This window comes from Mustela erminea, chromosome 13 (assembly GCF_009829155.1).
Source record: "Mustela erminea isolate mMusErm1 chromosome 13, mMusErm1.Pri, whole genome shotgun sequence".
Classification (NCBI taxonomy): domain Eukaryota; kingdom Metazoa; phylum Chordata; class Mammalia; order Carnivora; family Mustelidae; genus Mustela; species Mustela erminea.
Window position 1 is genome coordinate 73,532,739 of NC_045626.1, and position 23,076 is coordinate 73,555,814.

Here is a 23,076-nt window from a genome sequence, read left to right on the forward strand (position 1 = left end):
TCTGCAGTCACACTCCACTTTCCTCTTTGTATCAGGTGCTCTGAGGACCAGGAATGCTGGCCTCACTGCCCCTGGTTGATCTCACTCAGTGCACCACCAGACCAGCTCATGCTCACCTCCTCCAGGCAGCCCTCCTGGATATGCCTCTACCCCTCCCAGCCTGACCTCAGCCGACTCACACCTCTAATTCAAGCACCTGTCATTCTGGCTTCGAATGATCTGCTACTGTGGCCATTGAGTCCTTCGCGACAGAGACCCAGCTGAGTTATCTCTCTGTCAGTGCCTGGGACACCATGAGATCAATAAATATCCATTGATGAGTCAATGTCAATGAGCTGCTGTTGGTTAGCGTCCCTGAATCAGAGCCACGGACGCTGAGGTAGACTTTACCCACCCACTGCACCAGCCCCACGGTGCTCCTAATCCCGTGTTCAAGGACCCCAGAGGCCAGGTCGGCTGAAGAAGAAGAGCCCCAAATTCTCAAAGTCCTTTCTCCGGGCTCCTCTGTGATTCCCAGCAAACCACCTCTCTCCAACCCAACCAGCTCCCAGGACACAGGCATTGGATCCAAAGAGAGACACAAGATCCCCAAAACCCCAGGAAACGTCTTTGAAGATACAGCGGGATAAATTAAATTGCAATTAATATAGTTCTGCCTACCACGGCCACAAAATTTAAAAAATTGAAAAGACGCGATTTTAGCCAAGTTGTGAGGGGGACTGCTCGTTCATTTATTCACTCAACAAACATTTATTGCTGTGTGCCCAGCTCAGTGCCAGGCCTTGTAAAATACATAAGCAGTGAAGTGAACACAGAAGACCTCCATCTTCTTGGACCTTAGGATGGTGGGGAGACAGACAATAAGCAAACAGGCAGCGTGAAACATGATGAGAGATTGTCATCAACAGGATCACACACACACACACACACACACACACACATGCACACACGAGCAGTGTGTGCATGTGTGTGTCTCTCCCTGGACAGGGGCCTGGGAAGCAGGGAATAGTAATACTGGCACAAAGGCCCAGGATGGATGCACAAAGATATTTATCATCTCATTATTATATATATAGTATATATTTTATAGAGAGAGTATATTGCTGTATATATATTGTGTACATACACTATATATATTTTTTAAAGTAATCTCTACACACAACATGGGGCTCAAACTCACGATCCCAATATCGAGTCAAAAACCCCACCAACGGAGCCAGATGGGTGCCCCCAAAATAAATGTTACTTTAAAGGTATAAACTAGAGGATAGAGATAAGGTCAACGAGACTAAAACAAGGTGTGGACTGCCAAGGGGCCTGGACTGGGGGCCTCATGGGTCCCTGAAGCCTTGCCCCACCCAACTCGTCCCATGTTGCCATACAAGGTAATAGCGAATAATAACCCAAATCATAATATGATAATACAATCTGAGTTTCCAAGTATTTGATGGACCTCCTCTCATTTAATTTGGGAGCAAGGAGGACCTTAAGACAGATTATGTCAGAGCAGAACTGATCTGAGTCCGTGGGACCAGCTAGGAGGAGGGGAAGCCTCGGCCAGGGATGAAATGAGCTATAGATTTGCCAGTAGAAATGCAGCACATATAGTTCAATTTGAATCTCTGATAAACGATGGGTACTGTTTTGTATATTTCCCTGTACTATCTGATAGAGCAGGAATGCTGGCCTCATTGTCCCATCCAACTTCAATCTCTAGCTCACCTCCTCCAGGCAGCCTCCAGGCCTGCCCATGCAAAATTTGGGGCATAATTATACTAAAAAAAGTATTCTATGTGTGTCTGAAATTCAAATTTAACTGGTCATCCTGTAGGATATTTTTTTTTTTAGTTTTACTGAGTTATAATGGACAGATACAAATTGTGTATTTTTAGATGTACAATGAGATGATTTAGTATAGGTACACATTCTGAAATGACTGCCACAATGAAGTTAGTGAAGACATCCATCACTTCACATAGTTACCATTTTTGTGTGTGGCGAGAACATTTAAGATCCACTCTCCTAGGAAATTCGACGTACGCAATAAACACTGTTATGAACTATAGTCCTCATGCTGTACATTCGGTCAGTTACAAGATGAAGTTCTGGGCATCCTGTATACTTGTGTGCTCAACCTGGCAACTTGGAGAGCTTGTACTTGGCAACTCCCATTCTTGAGGGGGTATTTCCTGACCACCACATGCCCTTACTGAGATAGTACTGGGACCACCCAGCCCCAGAAAACTAGCCCAGGCTGGGATCAAAGAACAGTGAGCTTTCAGATTTTATTTTTGTTCTTAGAACACTGAGGAAAGTTTCCCTGGATACCTGCCAGGTAGCAGAGAGAGAACAAAGGAACACCCTACCAGTTTCCCTAAATCAACTGGTCTAAAGAAAACACCCCCCAGAAACACACAAAAAAAGAAATCTACTTCAAAAGCCTGCCTGACACAGATTCCCGCTGTGACCCATTCCTGTGTGCAGACTGTTAACAAAAAGTCAGGCTGAGGAGAGCACACAAGGACCAGAAGCTGGAGCTCTTCTCCTCAAAAACAATCCTCTTGCACACTCAAATGGATACATCTGGCCAAAGTTCATGAACACAAATGGGAAAGCCTGCTGCCGGGATAGCCTCTCGTCCGGGGCAGTCACAGTCAAGGTCTGGGGTCCTAACAGTTCCCCAATCATGGGGAGATAGGGTCTGGAAGAAAACCATACCGTGGACCCCTGTCAGCAAAATGGGGTGTTGGAGGAAGAGTGGATTAGCCGCCAGAATTTAAAGATGGAACAGCTGCATCCTCTTACTCCTACTGCAAAAATCAGCTCCATGTTAGTGGTCCTTGGGGGCGGGGGGTGGTTCCTGGACCAGCACCAGCAGCATCACCCAGGAACCTGGGAAGAATGCAGATTCCAAGGCCCTTCCCCAGACCTGCTGAATCGGTAACTCTGGAGAGTACCCAACAGTGTGTGTGTGCGTGTGTGTGTGTGTGTGTTTATGTGTAGATAGCTTCATTAATGTGTAATTGACAGAAGCTAAACGACTCATCCTTAGAAGGTATAATCTGACAAACTTTGATACATATTCCCATGAAACTATCACCTTAATAAAGACAATGAACATATCCATCAATCCATCACCTCCCAAAAGTTCCTGTTTATCACCCTTTCTCCCCCCCTCCTGCCCCACGCAGTGCACAGGCAACCACTGCCCTATTTTCTGTCACTGTTGGTCAGTCCACAATTCATAGAGTTTCACATCATCTATCCTCCTCTCTGTGGTGAACTTCTATTCGATCCTCAAAACCCTATCCAATGTCCCTGTAGCTAAGAAGCCTTCTCTGACTGAGACCAAGTAGCTCTTTCAACTATCCTCTGGTGCCCACAGCATCTTGGGCAAGTCTAGCATATTCGTATCTCACACGACTGCACTAATACCCGCATCCCTCTCTCCCAATTGAGTAAAAATTCATGAATGGAGACCATAATCCCAACGCTTAGCACAGGCCTGGCACCGGAGCTGGTGGTAGGTGTGGGGGGGGGGCGATTCAGAAAACAATTGGTAAGAAATAAACAAATGAATAAAAGAATAAGCAAACAAGTCAACACCTTGTTTTTATTTTTACACAAAAGACTACCATCTCTCCAGGTCTTACTCACAGAGCGTGTCTTCCAGGAAGCCGTCCCGGACTGCACCCACCCATGTGAATCACCAGTAATATCTATTAAGTGTACCAGATTGATGGATCTAGGCCAAGTCCTGTGCTCCACATTTTGTGTACATCATTTCTTTTACCCTTACCCCGACCCGATGAGGCAGATACTACTATTCACATTATTTGCCCGAAAAGGAGACAGGTGTTCAGAGAGGTTGGGTCTGAGATCATGTAGCTAATATGGGTCAGAGGCAGGGTTTGAGCCCGGAGCCTGCACGCTTACCTCTCCATATGCCACCTTCTGGCTCCCCTTACATGTACAAGTCCCAGTTACCCTACAAGCCCAGGCCCCACAAAGGTAGCCCTTGTGTCCCGAACACGACCGGTCCTTGCCAACCGTGTCCCCCACAGGCAAAGGAGAAGAATCATGCAGGGAACCCCTCCGTCATGCTCCCATCCTGGCCACGGGGACACACACATCCGCACACTCCTCGGAAGGACCTCCTCCTTACCTTGGGCCATATGCCCATGCCGAAGGAGTGACTCTCCGCCATCTGGTGCAGGTACAGCTCCGTCCTGGAAGCAGAGGAGGGACTGGAAGTCAGGGAGGGGCTGCCCACACCAGGGCTCTGGCAGAGCACATAGTCCTCATGGCAGAGGGCTCCCTTGCCATGGTCCGGATGGCCCCAGCGACTGTGCCAGGCCCTAGTCCCATTTCTGGAATATTCTGCACTCCCTGCCCTTCTGTGGCCCTTCCTAAGTGCCAGGAAGCCCTGGCATGAAGAACATAAACCACATACACCCAGGGGACAAGAAGCTAACGTGCTCCGGGGTCATATCTGAACAGCCAACCTGAATGAGTCCTAGCCGCCTGCAAAGTTCAAAGATGCCATCACTCACCTGAGATCCAGGTCCAACCCTGCCAGCATCTGGGAGAAAACCTCGAAATTGCCTTCTCCTTCTGGCTGCCGGGCCACACAGCTCTTCTCCAAGAGCATTGTCTGCAACAGGAATGGACACGATGTGGTTGGCCCGCAGGGTACACCAGACGGCGGCCCCGTTGGGGCACCCCTCTGCCCTGATGCACTCTTGGGGGCAACAGCTCACAGCCGCACTCTGTCGGACACTTCTGTATGGAACCTGCGCCCTCCTTTTTCCCATTGATTCAGAGCCCATTTAGGGACTTGACTACTGCTGTAGATTCATTCTGATGAAAGCATCCAAAGGTAATAACAATTAAATGGAGCCACTCTCCAACATATTCGTATTTAACAGAAGCTTACCAACCTGACCCAAGTGGTGATTAACAGGGGAACTGCAGGGCCGGGACAGAAAAAGGACTTCTTTGGCATCGGAGAGTTTTCTTTGAGTCTGGACATTATCCCTGCTCAGCATACAAACCATCCTTCTAATAACCTAATCCTATTTTCTGCTCAAGCAGCATGTTTGAGGTGGGAAGGGGAGCAGCACTGGTGATCGTGGAGATAGGAACAAACAGACCATGTGTTGGTTACACACAGCAGGGCCACAGAAGGCTGGCGAGCGTCTGTTTAATTTCAGCTTATGCTTTTAAGAGCCAGCTAATGAGAGGCTGGGTTACATATTTACCCATGAATATTTCATCCCTGCGACATTCAGAGGTGCAGACGGGCTAGCAATGCTCCGGGGTGCTGAGGGAGGAGAGGGCCATGGCTTGGGGATCCACAACCATTAGGACACATGCCAGGGTCCCAGGTGGAGGCGTGACCTCTGCTGGGTGGAACTGGGACACCCAGTTCCAGCAGCCAGAGCCCTCCACCCCCGTCTGCCCAGAACACCCACCTGGAGCTGAGCGGCCGCAACTCGCCCCGTGGCATTGAAGTCCAGCGACATCACCATGGCGACACGGGTGGCATTGTAGCTGTGGCCAGTGGACACAGAGCCAAAAGCCCGGAGAACTGTGAAGGTAGCTCGGATCTTCTCCACTGTTGGAGGCATGGGGCAAGGCGTCACTTATTGCCCAGGAGATGCAACCCCACCTCTCACAGGACTACCTTCCCTGCTGGCAACTGCACTGGTCCAAGCCCATCTGGCCCCAAGCCCCAGCAGGCTCCCCACCACCTCTCCAGCTCAGCACTAAACCACAGACTTTTCACTGCTGCCCGGGCTGAGTACTGCAAGCAGGGTGCAGGGGGAGCAAGACTGAGTCAAGGAGGGGAGACTCGCAGGGCCAGGATAGATACAGCCTGATGACAGGGGCTGCCTGGGCATGACGCAGAAGGGCAGAGCATGAACATTCTCAGACCTGCTCTGAGGGAGCTCACAGGGTAGCAACAGCCTTGAAAAGCCCTCCAGTCTCCCCACAGCTATTTATTGGATACCTACTATGTGCTAGGCACTGTGCCAGGCACCTGGGTACAGCCTATCCTGACTCCCACCCCCCAACACATGCACTCACAGCAGAACTACATTTTGAGAAAGCCAAGACTGGTGCCTCTCCCCATTTTATCCCCAGTTCCTAATGTGAGTCAGGTGAAGAGCAGGTGATCGATAAAGGTTTGGAACAACTGTAGTGAGACAGCAGCACACACAGTAGTAAGGGGATTTGAATATGGGCTCTGCCTTTGCTAGTTATCTAACTTGGGGCAAGTCAACCTCTCTATGCCTCTGATACCCCATCTGAAGATGGGGATAATCATTGTACCCACATCTCTCCTTAAAGCCTAGCTGAAACATCATTACCTCAAGGAAATCTCCACTCCCCACTCCAAGGAAATCCCCACTTCCCTCTCTTCTGGGCTCCCCCCACTGCCCCACCTCTCTCCTAACAAGCTCTGCCAGCACTGTGTGTAGAACATACAAGTTTGGAATATATATGAAGTTCGGTTTCCCTTCTAGTTGTCAAATCCTCATGAGCATAGGCCCTGCCCTTCTGTCTTTACTTATTGGGTTCTCTGTACAGTTGAGCAGGTTGTGCATTGCATAAGGACACCTTTTCTAAGGGGCACATCATTTACATCATATAATCAGAGGTTTATGTATTTATTAGGATGATTTCCCAGCACACAGCAGACAGGAGTTTAGTTCTAACAATGTCAGTATATGATGATTTTTCTGCCCATAGCTGTGAATGTCTTGAGGAAGGTTGTCCAATGAACCACAGGTGGCCCTGCCCAGAAGCAAGAACAGCGTCTGCCCATTGATGCTCAGTGAATGCTAGCTGAATGGACATAAGGAGGAGAAACCCAGTGCCCACTCCAACTCTCCCCACCCTCCACTACAACCCACCCCCAACACGTGTTCCCTGGAGACCACTATACCTGAGACCCTGCCATCCACACCACCTGCCATTGCCACCAGGTGCTCCAGGAGCTGCTCACAGCAGGTGGTCTTCCCAGCACCACTGCGGCCCAGGGCCACGATGCTCTGGTCTCTCCGCTGGCTCAGTAGCACCCAGTATGCCCGCTGCGCCAAGGAGGCCAGATGGGCTGGCAGGCCATCCCGGCGGCCCCTGGGCACCTGCAGGAAGATATGCTAGGCTTCAGTCTTTCCACCCCGGCCAGTGCTGAGGGAACATTCCAAGACAGTGCCCCACCCCAGCCTTGAGCCCAGATTCATGTCCTGTCATCCTACCCCAGCCTTTTCAGAGGAGTCTTGAATGTAACCAGCAAAAGCCCAGCCTTGGGGTCTAGTCTTGCCCTGACCCACTGTGAGTCCTTCAGCAGCCTTTGAGCCCACTCCGAGTCTGGATCTCCTCTCTTGCTCCTTGGAGGCTTGTGTCAACTCATTGTTGGATAGTACTTGCCCGGAATGAGGCAGCTTGATAAAATGGCAAGATTGATTAATAATGTCAGCCATGGAAACAGAACGAGGCATGGGGTAGCTAGTGCTATGTATGCCATGTATTTGCCATAACAGTTTTAGGTAATACCTTAGATCCTTCACTCCATTCAGCCATCCACTCAGCCATTCATTTACTCTTCATTCAGTTAAAAAATAATTACTGAGTGTCTACTACATGTGAGACACTGTTCCAGGCACTGGGGGTACAGCACTATACAAATCGGGGAAAGGAAAGCCCTACCAACCATGAAAAGATACCATTATATACCTATTAGAATGCCTAAAAAAAAAAAGTTTAAAACTAATTTTTAACACCCACTACCAAGTTCTGGAGAAGATACAAAGCTACTGGACTTCTCATACAATGCTAGTAAGAAGGCTAAAATGACACGGTCACTCTGAGAAAGAGTGAGATATACGCTCAGCATCCAACCCGGCAATCCTGTTCTTAAGTATTCACCCTAGAGAAATAACTGTGTGTGTTCACCAAAAACCTTCAATGGCACCGGCTTTATTGGACATATATTCAAAATCACTGGAAACTGGGAACAACCATTGGCAAAAATTGCCATTTAACGAGGGAAAGAACGTAAGCAGCCATTGCCGTTTGAGCACTGAAAGTCCCCTGTCCCAGAAAACCCCTCCATCCTGGGGAAACCAGGACAGCTGGTCACCCAATGAGTGGATAGGCCAGGGCACACACACCATACAAGAACCCGGGCCAGTGGCTGCAGTGACATGGGTGAACATGAAATGCATCCTGGGACGTAGAAGAAGCCAATTCAAAGGTGGCTGGCTGCACTGTTCCAATGACATGACTTTTCAGAAAAGGCCCAACTCTAGGGACAGAAAAAAAACCCAGATCAGTGGCTTCCAAGGGCAGGACCGTGGGAATGGAGAGTGACTATACAGGGACCAGAGGACTAGGAACAGCCCTGTAATTGATGGTGCAGTTGGTTAGCGAACTACCCGTGTGTGGCTGAAACTTATAGGTCTGTAGGCTGGAAAGGCTGAATCAAACCGTATGTAAATTATACGTTAATGAATCTGATTTAAAACAAAACAGCGCTGCCCCATGGAGCTTGCTTTCTGCTGGGAAGAGCCAGATGATAAAGAAAACAAAGAATTAAACTAGATCTCACAGGAGACGTTGTAAAGCCATGAGCCTGAATAAGATCACCAAGGAAGTGGGTGTTTAAAGAGGAGGAGACAGGGCGCCTGGGTGGCTCAGTGGGTTAAACCTCTGCCTTCGGCTCAGGTCGTGATCTCAGCGTCCTGGGATAGAGTCCCGCATTGGGCTCTCTGCTCAGCAGGGAGCCTGCTTCCCTTCCTCTCTCACTGTCTGCCTCTCTGTGATCTTTCTCTCTCTCTGTCAAATAAATAAATAAAATCTTTTTTAAAAAATAAATAAATAAAGAGGAGGAGACAAGAGGGGAGGAGACAAGAGGTGTGGGATAGGCACTGGGTCTTGGGGAGGTCAGGGAGACCAGCGAAGGAGGCTGAGGAGGAGGGCCGGCAGGACAGAAGGAAATCCAGGACAGGGAGACCTGGAGCTCAGGAAGGGAGGGTCTGCAGGAGAAGGGGGGCGTGGCTATGCCAAATGCCCTGGGGAGTAAGGGTGGGGCAAGTAAGGGGAAACCAGAGACTGGAGCATTGGACAAAGTCTGCTTAGCGTGGCCTTTGGGTGGAAAGCAAGAGGCTGACAGGAGGCAAAGTGGTCAGTGGAAAGGCACCAAAATGGGCAGGGCAGCGGGCCCGGCTGGAGGAGGACATCTAAATCCTGACATGACAAGTAGGTGAATATGGGGCCCAGTGACACCCCATCTGCCCTCTCCACTGCCAAGCAGGGCCAGGGGCTCAAATCCCCACATGGTGGCTCTTCCCTTCACCTGGACCTTTGGCCTGGGGCTGAGGGCCGCCCCCCGTCGTCAGCTGGCCTCCCCTCCCCAAGACACCCAGACACAATAATGAGTCCCTGTCCTGACACAAAAAACAGGGCTCAGCAGGATCCCCAGAGCTGGCAAAGGTGGGACACGCCCCCACACTGGCTGGACATGGCCTTCAGGCAGGCCGCAGGCAGAAGGTTCTGGGATCTGAATCCCAATGCTGCCTTCCACTCTGGAAACGCTGAAGTTCAGGGAACAGGCTATCCCACCTGTCAGTTCCCTCAGAGGTTTGTGGGGGGGCTAGAAGGACAAAGGGAGGATCCTCCTAATCCAGGCCCCTTTGTACATAAACAGGTGTGCATATGCACACGTGTCTTGCATGTTGGCACATAGGCTTGCTTACGGGCACACACATCCAACAGTGGCAGAAGCCACAGTTACACAGAGCTGTACCCATCTAAACTACACACCCATGCTCACACCCATGCACCCAGCGCCCCCAGGCACACACTCAACTCCCAGCCATCCCCAGTGAGACAGCCCGCACCCCACCCGCACCGCCCCCATGTTGCCCCAGTCCCCACCCAGCCCATCTTGGGGGTGGCCCCAGGCCCAGGCTCACCACAGGTCACTGCTCCCACCTGGTGGCCATTGGAGGAACCGCATGTGACTCCACCAAAGTGTAGAAGGGGGTTTCAGGTTTGGGTTTGGGAATCTGGACCTTTGAGGGGGTCCCATCCCCATTTCAGGGGCCCGGGACATCACCTAAATCCTTACAAGGCATATTCCCAAAGCCTGCACTTTCAGCTTCTCAGCCCAGATTCTGTAAAGAATGCCTCAGTCCAGAACAGTCAGCAAGAATCTGGCTCACTGTAGGGGTCTGTACAAAATCTCCCGGAGGCTTCTAAGGAGCAAGAGGCACCATGCAGCTTCTTGGGAGGCTCGGAGGCCTGAGACTGAACGAGCAGAAGCACAGCCCTCACAGCAAGGGAGGGGAGGGTGCACAGGCCCCAAGACAGCGGGGCTGGGGAGCACGGGAAGGGGTGGTGTGGTGTCCTGGAGAAGAGGGGTCTTGAAGGGGGATTAAGAACCACTAGCCTTTTTTTTTTTTTAATGGAGTTTAGCATCATTTGGGGGCTATGGGTAGATTGGTTCCTTGGCCCCCCAAGATGTAGCTTTTCATCCCCAGTTAACAGACGAGAGAACAAGGCCGAAGAGAGGTCGTGATCATTCCAAGGCATTCAGGGGGCATTAGCAGCTGTGCTAGAGGCTTGTGCTTTCCCCAATCACAAAGTCCTCGCCACGGCGCCCAATAAGACCTCCAAGCGGGTGTCCTGCCTGCACTAGATCCAATTTCCATCAGCACGGAAGACTGTCTCCCACCTCTGCTGAAGACCCCCTCCCCCAGAAGCTGGCATCATGCTCAGGGAAAAAGCCAGAATCCTTACGGCCACGTGGAAGACCTGCTGTGATCAGTCCCCGCTGGTCCTGGCCTCCCCACTCTCTCCCCAGCAATCAGCTGCTCTACCCACCATTGTCTTTGTCAGTGGGGGCCTGTCTTCCCCCTCCAGAACGGAAGCACCACAAGGACAGTCTGTCTGTCTTCCTCCCTGCTTTTGCACCCCCATGCCCTGCATCGAGGAGACTCTCCGTCAGTATCTCAATCAACAGCTTGGGGGACCAGGAGGCTATCCGGCTCAGGTGGCCAGGGTGTGGCTGCAGACATCGCCACAAGGGGGCGCTGAGAGATTGCATTTTCTGGGACTGTCTGCCCAAAAAAAACGGGCCATTTCTCCACTTGGCAGGGAGAAAAAAAAAAAAAAGGAAAAGCAGAATCAATCGGGGCTTCTGGTTCCCGATTTATGTGGGTGTCTGGAACCCTCGAATGTGCAGTATGGGGTTTGAGGCGCAAAAATGCTGACGGCCTGAGTTTCACCCCCAGCTCTCCCCTTTGCGGAACTGGAGGGCTGGCCCCGCAGATCTCGTCTACCAACAGGCAGCAGGTAAAGGTCCTATCTCTTCAGGGGTGCGTGAGTATTAGCTGAGATACTCCGAAAAGGTACTTGAAGTAGCACCTGGCCCAGAGCTGATATTAGTTCAATATTTCTGTCATGATTATAGTCTCTAATGTCCCTGTTTGTTTCCAGCCCTGATTCATCCATCATTCCCCTCTCCGGAGGGGGGCTCAGATGGTCCTTGATGCCCACGATGCCCACAATGCCCCAGATCTTCTATCTGGCAGGATGGGACTCACAGACAGGTTTGCAGGGGGCTCCAGCTGCCCCCTGCTCTCCCCTGAGATGCAGAGGGGACACCACCCCACCCGTCAGGTGCCCTTGCCTCCACCGTTTCCCCATGGTCCTGCTTACCTTGCCTGCAGAGGGCGCTGGGGGCCCTGGGGACTGGAGGACGATCAGGTCTGGCCCCTTGAAGGTGTGGGGCAGCTGCGCCCGGTAGCGGTGGAGAAGCGTGTTCAGGACACTCGATTCGTTGATACTGACCAGGGAGGCCAGGTCCTCAGCCTGGTCCAGCTCAGGGGGGTTGGCCTGTGAAGCATCACGCAAAGTGTCCTGTGGGCCTCCATACTACTGCCATCACCCCTACACACACACACACACACACACACACACGCATGCACACACACACATGCACACACGCACACACGCATGCTCACATGCACACACGGCCCCAGTGACCCTCTCCCTGGAGAGCTGTTTCCCTCAGACCAGGACAGAAAGTGAGGACTCCAGAAAGAGAGAAACAGAACCATACAAATGAAATAAGGACAACCCTACCATCACTGCCCAGGGAGGGGAGAGGCTCCAAAGAGAGCCAGCAAGATTCGGACAGCCTCCCGTGTCTCAAACACCACAAGAAGGGGGTTGTTCCAGAGAAAGCAAGTGTGCGTGCCTGTTGCCCCCTCTCTGGGTTTTGCCAGGGAGTCCTGCAGGTGTTCTGTGAGATTTGGGGATGAAGGCCAGTGGCTAAACAGCCCCATTTCTCTGATAGCCCATCATGCATTGATCCTTTGGATATGCCCAAATTCTTCCGGAAGCAAGGGACAACTGCAGCTTCTCTTTGGGGCAGCCATTCTAAAAACCTTCCTACTATTCTTTCCAGCTTCAGAGAGTTTTCTGGGCCCAGTGCTCTGGGGTTTGGGTGAAGTCTGGGCTCCTCACAGGTCAGCGGACGCGGGCCCACTACAAACTGTAAATACCAGCAGGAGTAGAGGTCCTGGGGCCGGCAGAGGGCAGAAAAGGAGGAATAATGAATGAGACCCACAAGGAGCTGCTGGAAGAAACATCTTCTTGATTAGTAGGCTGTGAGAGGTGGAAGAGGACGAGGGCAGGACACTTTTCCCCCATCATTAGACTCTAAATCTCAAAAAGATTTATGGTGTATTATAAAAATTATACAAAATGTAGTTGGGCTTCTCAACCAAAAGAAAAGTTAATACCCCTAAATAATAGGCTATTGAAGCCTAAGCTATAGCTGCACATTTGGCTCTGAGTTCCCTGGCAGCCAGGGTGAAAAGGGAAACATGCATCTGCAATGTCCATAAAACGAAAAGCAAGCACTTTCTTGGATCAAGCAGAACTCCCAGTTCTGACACATATGTCTGTTCTTGTATCCTCGCTAAGAGAACGCTGGGATAGAGCAACGACCCCATGACAATATATTGCCAGGAGAGCAACAGAGGTCGATGATGGTTTTCCTTACCACTCCCTCCAGCATGTGCAGTCAGATACTGGACCTCTCTTGCAGGGCTGGGGAAAGAAGGTATGGAGCATGCGGGGAGGGGGATGTAGGGCTCACCCTATGAACATGTTCCTCGTCCACCTCAGTGATGGTTTTGTCAGCATCGATGAGAAGTCGTACCCTTCCTGCCGGCAGGTCAGCTGTTCCCTCATCTGGCTTCAGCACAGTTGCTGGTGACAGTGCAGAGAGAGAGAGAGAGAGAAAGGCTCTAAGCCGAATGGTCAGACCACAGAGCTTATAGAAGGATCAAATTATGACCCTGAACCCTTTGAGGACAGAAGCTGAGTCTGGGTTAATTGGGCTTTCATCATCTGGCTCAGTGCCAGGCTCAGGGTAAGCACCCTGGTACTGAGGTGCACTGACCCATCTTGTATCTACACCTGGGAGGGGAGACAATGCCATACGGGTTGCCACTTCCCCTTCCAGGGTCCATGGCAGACATCACTAATCAATCACTCTGCACAGCTGTGTTCTGGCGGGGACGCATAATTGCTTCTCAGTAGAGGGTGGTCACAACGAATTGACAAAAGCGGGCTCCTGAGGTGAAATCTCTTTGGTCATTTGCACTTTTTGCACTTTTTGCACTCTTTGCCTCATTGCCTCAAGGAACCCTAGAGGAGACAAACAATGCTCAGAGCATTAGTGACTTTGTTAAATAATGAATTCCCGAGGGGCAGTTGCCTTTGGAAAGATCAGCTACGTGGGTCAAATGACACTCAACTCTTCCCAATCCAAAAGCCACAGACTCCTATCCTAGACTCAGTTGCTCCTTGCCCCTCCCTTCCCGCACCCACCCTCCCCACAAACTGATTTAGCAAATATGACTAGCAGTGGAGGGGGCATGAAAAGAAAATACTTAGACCCTCCCCTACTTAGGTGCTAACACCCCTGATTACCAAGAGTAAATCCATCCTTCTGAACCAGCCAGACTTTCTCTGCCTCGTACCATCTGTCCTCGGGAGCCTGGGAGCAAAGATCACATAAATCAGACCAAGAGGACACTGCCTGCCCCACCCCCCAACACCGAATCAGCAGAGAACCCTTTACATGGGAGTTTCTCACTATGTGATCTGGGACCACTGAAATCAGAATTTCCCCAAGGGAGAGCAAGGAGGGGGCTGTTTATTTGCAGGGAAATGCCTTGGCCCTACCCCTGGCCTTTTGAATGGAGGCTCTGAGGCGGGCCCGGGAATCTGCATTTTGAGCACTCTACAATTTGCACAACCCCAAGTTTGAGAAATACCATGTGACACCATGAGTGGACATCTCCCACTCTTGGGACCTCCTTCATGATTCCTCCAGGACAGGAATAGTGGGGGCCTCCAGACCCCAGCATATGGAAGCGTATCAAAGAGGAAGTGTTACGCCCTCTTCTTGAGTGGGCCGTCCCACTCCAATTCCCTGTCCATCTCCTATCCTGCCTTATTCACCCCCAGGAGCAGGTCCTTCCCATCCGTCTATCTCTGGAGGGTCCCTCTTGCCCCACCCCACTCGCCGGGGCTGCAGTCCCTCACCTGATCCAAGTCTTTGCTCCCCTCCAGCCGGTCTGGCCCCTCTTCACTCTCCTTCTGAGTCTGAGGCCTTTCTGCCTGGCCCTCCAGAGCAGATAGTCTGGGTCCTTCCGGCTCTGTCTCCAGGGTCTTGGCCCCATCATCTGCTCCCACACAGGACTCCCCAGCTTTCTGCTCTCTGCTTTCCGGCTGGCCCTCCTTCCCAGCAGGCACTGGGGTCTCTCTGCCTGCACCCACCTCCTCGGGGGCTGTACGGCCCTTCTCTGTCTTCCCCCCAGCTTTACCTGCCTCTCCAGACTCACCCTGAGGTTGCCCTTTCTTGACTACCTTAGCCTGGGGCTCCGCTGCCTTCCCAGGCACACTCTGAGGCTCCCCCACTTTCTCTACCTGTCCAGGAGCTTCCCCCACCTTCCCTGGCTGCCCCTGCCCTTGGCTCACTTTGTTCTCCTTGCTCTGTGGTTCCTCTGTCTTCTCTGACTTTCTTGGGAGCATACCTTCTTTGTCCTTCTTACTCTGGGAACCGTCCCACTTGCTCCTTCTGCCCAGGGAAACTCCCCACTTTCTCACCTGGATTTGGGCCCCAGCCCCCTTCCCTTCACCCCCCTCCTTGGAGAGATTTCCCTTTGCCATCTTGTTTGGGGGGTCCCCTCCCCCTTTCTCTGCTGTCTCCTGCCTCTCCCCTTCCCATGGCCCCTCTCTCCCCTGGACCTCACCCCCTTTCAGTCCTTTGGTCTGGGGGGCCCCGCCCCCTTTCTTCCCTGAACCTTGTTTAGTTGGTAGCACCTTTCCTGGGTCCCCAACACCCTCAGTCTGAGTCTTCTCAGCCTTTGAGGCTGAGTCCTTAGTGCCAGCCTGGGGACCATGAGGAGTCCCGGGAGTCCCTCCCTTTTTCTCCCCTCCAGGGTCTGTGGCCGGGGGTGCGGTCTTGCAGGTGGGAACATCAGGGGGCTGGGTCTGCTGCTCCAGCTTGGCTGAGTCCGGGTCCAGCTTGGCCACCATTAGCAGCACGTCACCCCTCCGCACACCTCTCTTGAAGGGCAGGGGTTTTTTGGCCGGTGTCACCCCGGTGCCCGATTCCTGAGGCTTCTCGCCATTGATGCTGGTCATTGGCACGGGGTCTGTGGGGCTGGCCCCCTCGCTCTCCTTGGCCGGAATGTTGGAGTTCTGTGGAGAGCTTGACTGGTTGCCTTGGATAATTTGCTGGTTTCCAAATTTGGTGCCACTGTTGGACCTGCTCTTGGGTTGGCTAGTGGAAATTTCTGGGGTCTAGGAGAGAGAGGCCACAATCACACTTAGCTCCTTGCTGACCTGCAGGATTTGGGCCAAACAAGATAAGCAACCCTATCCTCCCTCAATCCCACCCATGGACTCTCCTCCTTTGGATTTTGTTAGTCACCCAAACCTCCAGTCTGCTCTGTGGGGGAGGTGGTGCCCCCAGCATCACTAAAGCCAAGAGGCAATTCACACACGTGCATTTTACAGATGAGCAAAGCGAGGCCTCGACCATACACGGTGGTGGGACCTAGAACCCAGCTCTCCCAACATTCGCTATGGGTCTCTTTCTGCCTCAGGGTGGTTCCAGCCTCTCCCTGTTTCTCCCTGCCGCCTGGCCTTCAGGAAACCAAGTCAGCTCGCTCAGCTTCGTTTCACCTCCCTGCAAACTGGGGGCAGAGTCTGATGGCTCCCTGCAAGGATTACATGAGGACCTTGTGCTGGGTGGGGCACCAGGTCTGCTAGGGTAAGGAGAGGATCCAGTTAGCTACCGCTTAGGACAAGAAAATTAAATTGGCAAAAGCCAGTCAGGACTCACAGCGTCGCAGACACATGAGCTCCAGCCCCAGGAACGTCTTGGCCCACGGTCCAGACACCTGTTGTAGTCTGAGGCTTGTCCGTTCTGCGTCCTGGCTGAGTCTCTGGCTCAGCCTTGGGGTGACAGTTTGTCCCCATCCTGTGCTCAGCTCTGCTTCTTCGCTTGTGCCCCTTGACACGAGCATGGCCTGAAGCCTTGTGGGACACTTGCCTACCCAGGCCTCTGTGGCCACACTAGCCACCTTGCTCCCTAGATTGGCCCTTCCCGAGGCAGCTTGCCCGAGCAGAGAACACATAGACTACCATCCTGGCTCAGCTTCTGTCTGGCCTCATGACCTTGAGCACGTTGCTTGACCTTGAGGACCTTGCATGACCTTGACCTGAGGTTTCTCAGTCCCTGCCTCTGAGAAGTGGGTGTAATCCCATCTACCCCATTGTGCAGAGGAGCTCAAGGGAGCCCGTGAGCAGCAAAGTGAACCCTATCTCGTAATAAACAGCACACGCTCACGACCTAACCACAGTATCTGGAGGTTGACTTTGGCCCCACTTATGCCCGGCTCAGGCAGGGGTGGGGACAGAACCCATCCTCCCTGTAATGTGCCCCCAGAAGCCTTGGCAGGGATATTTCAACAGTTGCTGTTATTCAGCTGCCGGAGAGCCTCTTGGAGGCAGGGAAGCCATTGTAATCGGACAGGTGCGGGCACGTGGGGGGCCGGACAGGCTCACAACAGCTGAACAGGGGTGGGAGGCAGAGCCAGGCTGGTCACTGGGCCCAAGCCAACTCCAGCCCCCACGGCCACCAGAACGCTAGTGCATTGCAGTATTTTCTCCATCCCAAGGGGGTGCTGGAGAGACATGAGGAGATGCCCTGTCTGTCCGACAGTAATAAACCCAAGCCCACCTGCCTGGTGTCCAACTTCATCATCCTGCCCCGGGTTCCCTGGCTAGGAAGGAAAGGGAGGGAGACAGCACTGGCTACCATCAGGGTTGAACTTGCAAGTCCTTAAAGTACAGGGGCTGTATCTTGTCCTACAACAGCTTCCGTTCCACAGCACTATTCAGAATAATTAGGGGATTTAGCGGACACAGACAAATCAAAAATGATGCCAGCTGCAGCTGAGTACTGAGGTCCCTACTTGTGCCAAGCATTAACCCTCTAATGATTGGCATGTGGCCCTTCCGAGGAACTCAGGGGAGAGGCAGCTGGAGGGCACTGGGTGGTGCAGCTGGAGTCATGCCTTTTGCCCCCTGCTATGGAGAGGTTTCCGTATTTTAACAACCAATACACCTATAACCAACAACAGTCACTCAGGATCTTTCCCATGTAAAGTAAGCCAACTCTGCGTCCTTAGCTAACATCAAGCTTCCTCTTTCTGCAAAAGTAGGGGTAAAAAGATCCCCACAATTGCACATCAGCTCATAGCCTTCATTCAGTCTTTAAACAATCATTCGTTGAGCTCCCTTCTAGGCCAAATTTTACAGGAGGGGCTCCATATATGTCACCATGCCAACCACAATTAAGGCAGACTCAGAGGGTGCTGTGGGAATCGGAGGAAGGAAGGCAATAGCAGAGCTTTCCAGAGATGTACTATTTGAGCTGGGTTTTGAAGGAAGCATAGGAGTTCAGTAGATCAGCTGAAGAAAGGACATTCCTCCAATGGGGGAGAATAGAAGCGAAGGCAAGATGGTGGCTGACTTAGGAGGCTCATAGGACAGGATGGTGGGGGTTGACTGGCATCCCCTGGCACCCAGTCCCCTTCCCCAGGGTGCGGGGCACTTACCTCTTGTTCTGGAGAGGCGAGTGCTGCCTCTTTCCTCAGCCTTGCTTCCTTGGACTCTTTCTCAGTCTCCCGGACCAGTTGCTTAATGAAGCCCCCTGGGATGACAGAGAAAAGGGGAGGGGGCGAAGACGGTGGAGGGCTCTTGTCCTCCTCCCGAATCTGTGTTTGCAGAAGCAAAGAAGGAAAAAGCTCAGTAAGTGAACCAGTGGGAGCAAGCAGACCTTTGAGAAGTTGGCAGTGGAGCCCAGGAGGGAGCCAAGGGGGACATACATGACCAAGCATGTGTATGAAGCAGATGGGGTTGGGCATGGTTCTGGGATGCCTTGAGACAGCACGTGGAAATGGAACGCATGAGCAGCAGAGGCCCCCTCGTCCTTGTGATTTCTGCCCACACTGAATTTCCTCATTATGTGAGTTCGGCCCGTCAGTTCCCTTCCTTGGCTTGGAACAGACTCAGGGAGGACCCGGTCTGTAAGGAACTTTTCCGTTGTCGGAAAGGGGGCGGACCCCAGGAAACGAGGCACATTCCCCACCTCAGCTTGCAGTTAAAATACCAGACTGACATCTATGGCACACCAGGAAGGTGGGAGGGTAAGAAATGGTTTATAACCATTCCTGGCCTGGCCTGTGGCTTCTTGAGGGTCCTTACTCCAGGACCCAGACAACCAAGGGCTCCCCAGCACTGGCTCCTAAAGCTGGCAGGCTGGATGCTGGCATTTTACACCAGAAACATGGCCTCAGCCCAAGCTGGTTGGAGTTGGCATGTCGCTGAGTCTCCTGTGTGGACTGCAACAGCATGGCGACCGAGACAATGGGACCTGCTCCGGCCAACCGGGCTGTATCTTTAAATGGCATCACTGTGACCGCCCAGGAGGGGGCAAAAAATCTGCAGGGCCCGCTATGGTAGAGCCACACACTGGTTAAAACAAGGTCTTTATTAAGGTCCTCCTATGTGGCTGGCAAAAGACTTGGTCTCGGCAGCCTGCCTAATAGGAGGGGCATCCAGAGGAGACAGGAAAGACCAGGAGACAAAGCAGAGGCCAGGGGTTGAGGCTGGTTGATGCAGACCTCTGCCCCGGGAGAGAGAAGCCGGGAGCATGCGAGGCTGGGCTCCCACGGACTCCACGCCTCTCCCTTCAGCAGGAACCGAAAGCCATATCATTAGACAGAGTGAAGCTCAAGGCACCCTCAGCGGGTGTCAGCCTCTGCTTCCTGCCGGGCTGTTCTTGACGCGGCACCCAGAGCAGTCTGGGAGGGGCAAAGGCAATCAGAAGGCAGCCAGAGAGAACTTCTCCACCACCCCACCCCTCAGGCTCCAATGCATCAAATTGTACAGGAGGGTGGGAGGCGCGGAGAGGGAGATGGCAGCATCAGAGAAAGAGACAGCCCTTTGTGGTATCTTGTGAGAAGAGACGAAGGGAAAAAGAATCACGGGAAAGAAGGGCCCGGTTCCAGTTCTCCATGGTGACAGAAGGCAGGGACCACAGAAGCCCATCCCCACAGCAGAAGTCTGGCAGCCAACATCTCTGTCTTCCCCCCGCCGCCCACACAAGCCCAGTCCTCCTGGAAGCCGCCATGATGATCCAGACAGGACAGCCGGTCTACCCTCATTCCCCACCCGCCTACTGAGGAACCGGAAGAGACTGGGCAGTCATGGGAAGAGTTCAAGGAGTTCATGAACTGGGTTGGAGAAGCCATGGCTAACTAGAGCTGGCCAAGGGAAATGGAGCGGGGGGTGCCTGGAACATGTCACAGGGAGGGGCTGGATGCCAGATTCCCCACTGACGTGGGAGGGTTCAGCCTGGGCCACCCATGCTCTGACTTGTCCTCTGACTTGGCAGTCAGCCCCACGGCTGTAGTCTGAGCCCTGAACATTACTTTCCTTCTGCTCCCACAGGGCGAGGCGTGATGAGATGGCCATGCTGAGGCGATGTCAGGGCTGAGATGGGATGACACGGAGCTCTCGGCCGGACAGCACAAAATGTGGCTTTATGGACACACACGCAGCACATGAGACAGACGGAGACACAGGTGAGGGTGGGGGACAGAAGAGAGATACAGGTTAGCTCTTGGACACAGCCCTCCTCCCACCCCCACCAGCGACACGAACCAAGGTCACACAGCTGCGCACAGCCCACTGGGAGGACCCCAGTCACCATGGAGGTTGCCAGCAGCTAAGTGGACAGTGCCCCCAAATCCTTTTCCCCTTGATCCCACATTTTGACTTGTCATTGAGACATAATATATGTCAGAAAATACAGAAGTATACAGCTCAGCGGTCCTTACCCAAAGACCATATCTATGTAACCAGCATCCTGATAGAGAATAAAAACTATCATTTTATTTGTAAGATCGGGCAGATCTAATCTATGGTGATGAAAGTCAGAGGAGTTGTTCGTTAGCTTTGACCTGGAAAGGGACACAAGAGAATGTCCTGGGGGGATGGAAGTGTTCTTTATCTTGATCTGGGAGGGGGCCCCATGAGTGCATCCCCTGTAAAAATACACCCACCAGTACAATTAATCCCCTGGAAGGCAATCCCATCTCAATTCAAAAATAAACAGAACCGGAGTTCCTGGCTGGCTCAGTCGGTTAAGTGTCCTGACTCCAGGTCTGGATCAAGTCAGGATTTCACGGCTCGTGAGATGGAGCCCTACACTATGCTCAGCGAGAGGGCGTGTCTACTTGAGACTCTCTCTCTCCCTCTCCTCTGCCCTTCACTCCCCACTCTACCCTTCACCTCTGCTCAAAGGCACTCTCTCTCTAAAAAAAAAAAAAAAATTAAAAATAAACAAAACATTCCAGTCCCCCTCACCTTGCCTCATGCCCCTTCTTAAGTTACTGTCCCCCAGAGGAGAACCACTGTCCTTTGATACCATAGAATAGTGTGTTTCTCTTTTGTGAGGAAGCAGGTGGTGTCACAATCCGACCATAAGCATTAGGAAAAGACAGGCACCCAAACTATCAATTAGACCCATGCTTTGGAAGGAAACAATTTAGCATGGTTAGCATCATACCGAGAGCCTTTTTCTTTTCTTTTTCTTTTTCTTTTTTTTTTTTTTTACAAAGGGAGCTCATTTATTGTCAACGTTCCCAATGTATCCCCCAAAATAGAAAAGAACCCCCCAACTCAACCCCCACCCATACACCCCCAGCATCATATTGAGAATCTTGGTAAATGTTCATAACTTTTGACTTAGAAAGTCCTCTTCTGGAAAACAAGTTTGAGGAAGGGATCCTAAAGCAGAAACTTTCATCCCTGGGTCCCTCATAACACCCAAACCAGAGGCACAACCCAGGCGTGCACTAACTAGAGAAGGCCAAATAAATCCCAGCCCATCTAACTTGAAGGAATAGGGCGACTCCATTGAGAAGGGTACATAGGAAACATTTTACAACAGCTCCAGGGAACAGTCATTTCTAAGGTCAGCCATTAAGATCTGCTCATTCGTAAGCATACAGCATACCAGTCTTTGATGAGCTTACAGAGTTTTGCAGCCGAGACCACAATCCCATTACCCCAAGGAGACCCTTCCAGACCATTTGCAGCCACTATAGCTGTATTCTCCCTTAGTGCCCATTTATATGGGATCTGAGCATCTGCGGTCTTCTTTGTGTCTGGCTTCTCCCACTGTGTAGATCGTCTTTTTTTTTTTTTTTTTAAAGATCTTATGTATTTATTTGACAGAGAGAGACAGTGAGAAAGATGTCCCCCCTTCTCATCATCCCAGAGTTTCGAAAGCCCTGTTTGGCCTTCAAGTAGCTGCTTTCAGTGACTTATCTGTACAACGGCTTTGCGCAGAGTTCAAGGTGATCCCACCCACTGCTTATCTTGGAAGCTGGAGAGGCACAACTGGGAGCCCGGTCGGGTTGGGCTGGAGGCAGCTCCCACCAGCTCCTACCATCTTCCGGGAGTCCGCTAAGGCCACTTCTTTCCAACTCCACATTTTGTGATGTCACTTTAACCGCTAAGAAGTTGGCTCTGGAAGGGTTTATGTCCCAGAAACTGGCAAATGCGTCAGATCAGGGCTTTGGTTCCAGGAGCTGCCCATTAAATGTTTACCAGCACAGGACTGGCTGAGACCCTCACACACACACACCCCTGTGGGGCCTGGGCAAGAGGAAATCTCAAGATCCAAAGATCCAAGAAGGGACATTTCAGCTCTGATGAGGTCATGAACCAAAGAGGAGACCCTGGGAACATGTCCCAGTGCAAAGAGCCAAGTCTTTGCCTTGAGAAAAAACTCCCCACCATGTGGACTCCCCGGCTCGCAAAGACAAAGGAAGCTGGAGAGTGCACATAAGGTGAGATCCCTGGGGATGGAGGGACCCTAGGGAGGCCCCCAAGTGACTCACAGCCAGAGTCCACTATGCCGCGTGCCTGGGAAGTAGAGCCCGGGTTATGAATAGCCCTGACGTGAGGTAGATACCCTGTCCACTGTCCCCTCCCCCTTCCCATCCAGCCCAAGCCTGGCCAGCCCAGTGGCTGCTTCCCAAGGATCACCCTCAGCTTCAAGGCTCCAGGGAGAATCCTGGCTGTCAGTGTAGGCTGTCCTCAGCCCAGGGCTGCTGGCCTGCCCAGAGGTTCCACAGCACAGGGGGCCATCACTCCCCACGTCTGGCCCCTCGGAGGCACCAGGCCAGTCCCAGTGACCCAGGGCCAGGAGCCAATGCCACTGGGGAGGCTTTGTCAAGCTTTAATTTAAGTAAGTGTTCTTATCACCATGTTCCCTTCCAGGCCAAAAACTCACACCTGCCCCATCAGCTGCCGTTTAAAGCGATGAGGAAGCCCCAGACGCTCGGAAGCCATGGTATAACGTCTTCGGTCACCCCTTAGGAAGGGGGGAGGCTGGGG

At 52.3% G+C, this 23,076-nt stretch overlaps 1 protein-coding gene across 1 annotated transcript in view; it reads right to left on the reverse strand.

Annotated features, from left to right (window-relative positions):
• The window catches only part of MYO18B (myosin XVIIIB), a 255,291-nt gene that overhangs the window by 222,800 nt on the left and 9,415 nt on the right, over positions 1–23,076 (reverse strand). Inside the window, exons 2-11 of the mRNA XM_032310793.1 lie at positions 20,104–20,208; positions 18,222–18,380; positions 14,635–15,897; positions 14,017–14,083; positions 13,178–13,290; positions 11,731–11,907; positions 6,953–7,151; positions 5,475–5,617; positions 4,554–4,654; positions 4,166–4,229 (exon numbers count right to left, since the gene is read on the reverse strand). Coding sequence (XP_032166684.1) covers positions 4,166–4,229; positions 4,554–4,654; positions 5,475–5,617; positions 6,953–7,151; positions 11,731–11,907; positions 13,178–13,290; positions 14,017–14,083; positions 14,635–15,897; positions 18,222–18,380; positions 20,104–20,142 — 2,325 coding nt within the window. The 5' untranslated portion in view covers positions 20,143–20,208. The remainder of the gene's footprint in view (positions 1–4,165; positions 4,230–4,553; positions 4,655–5,474; positions 5,618–6,952; positions 7,152–11,730; positions 11,908–13,177; positions 13,291–14,016; positions 14,084–14,634; positions 15,898–18,221; positions 18,381–20,103; positions 20,209–23,076) is intronic.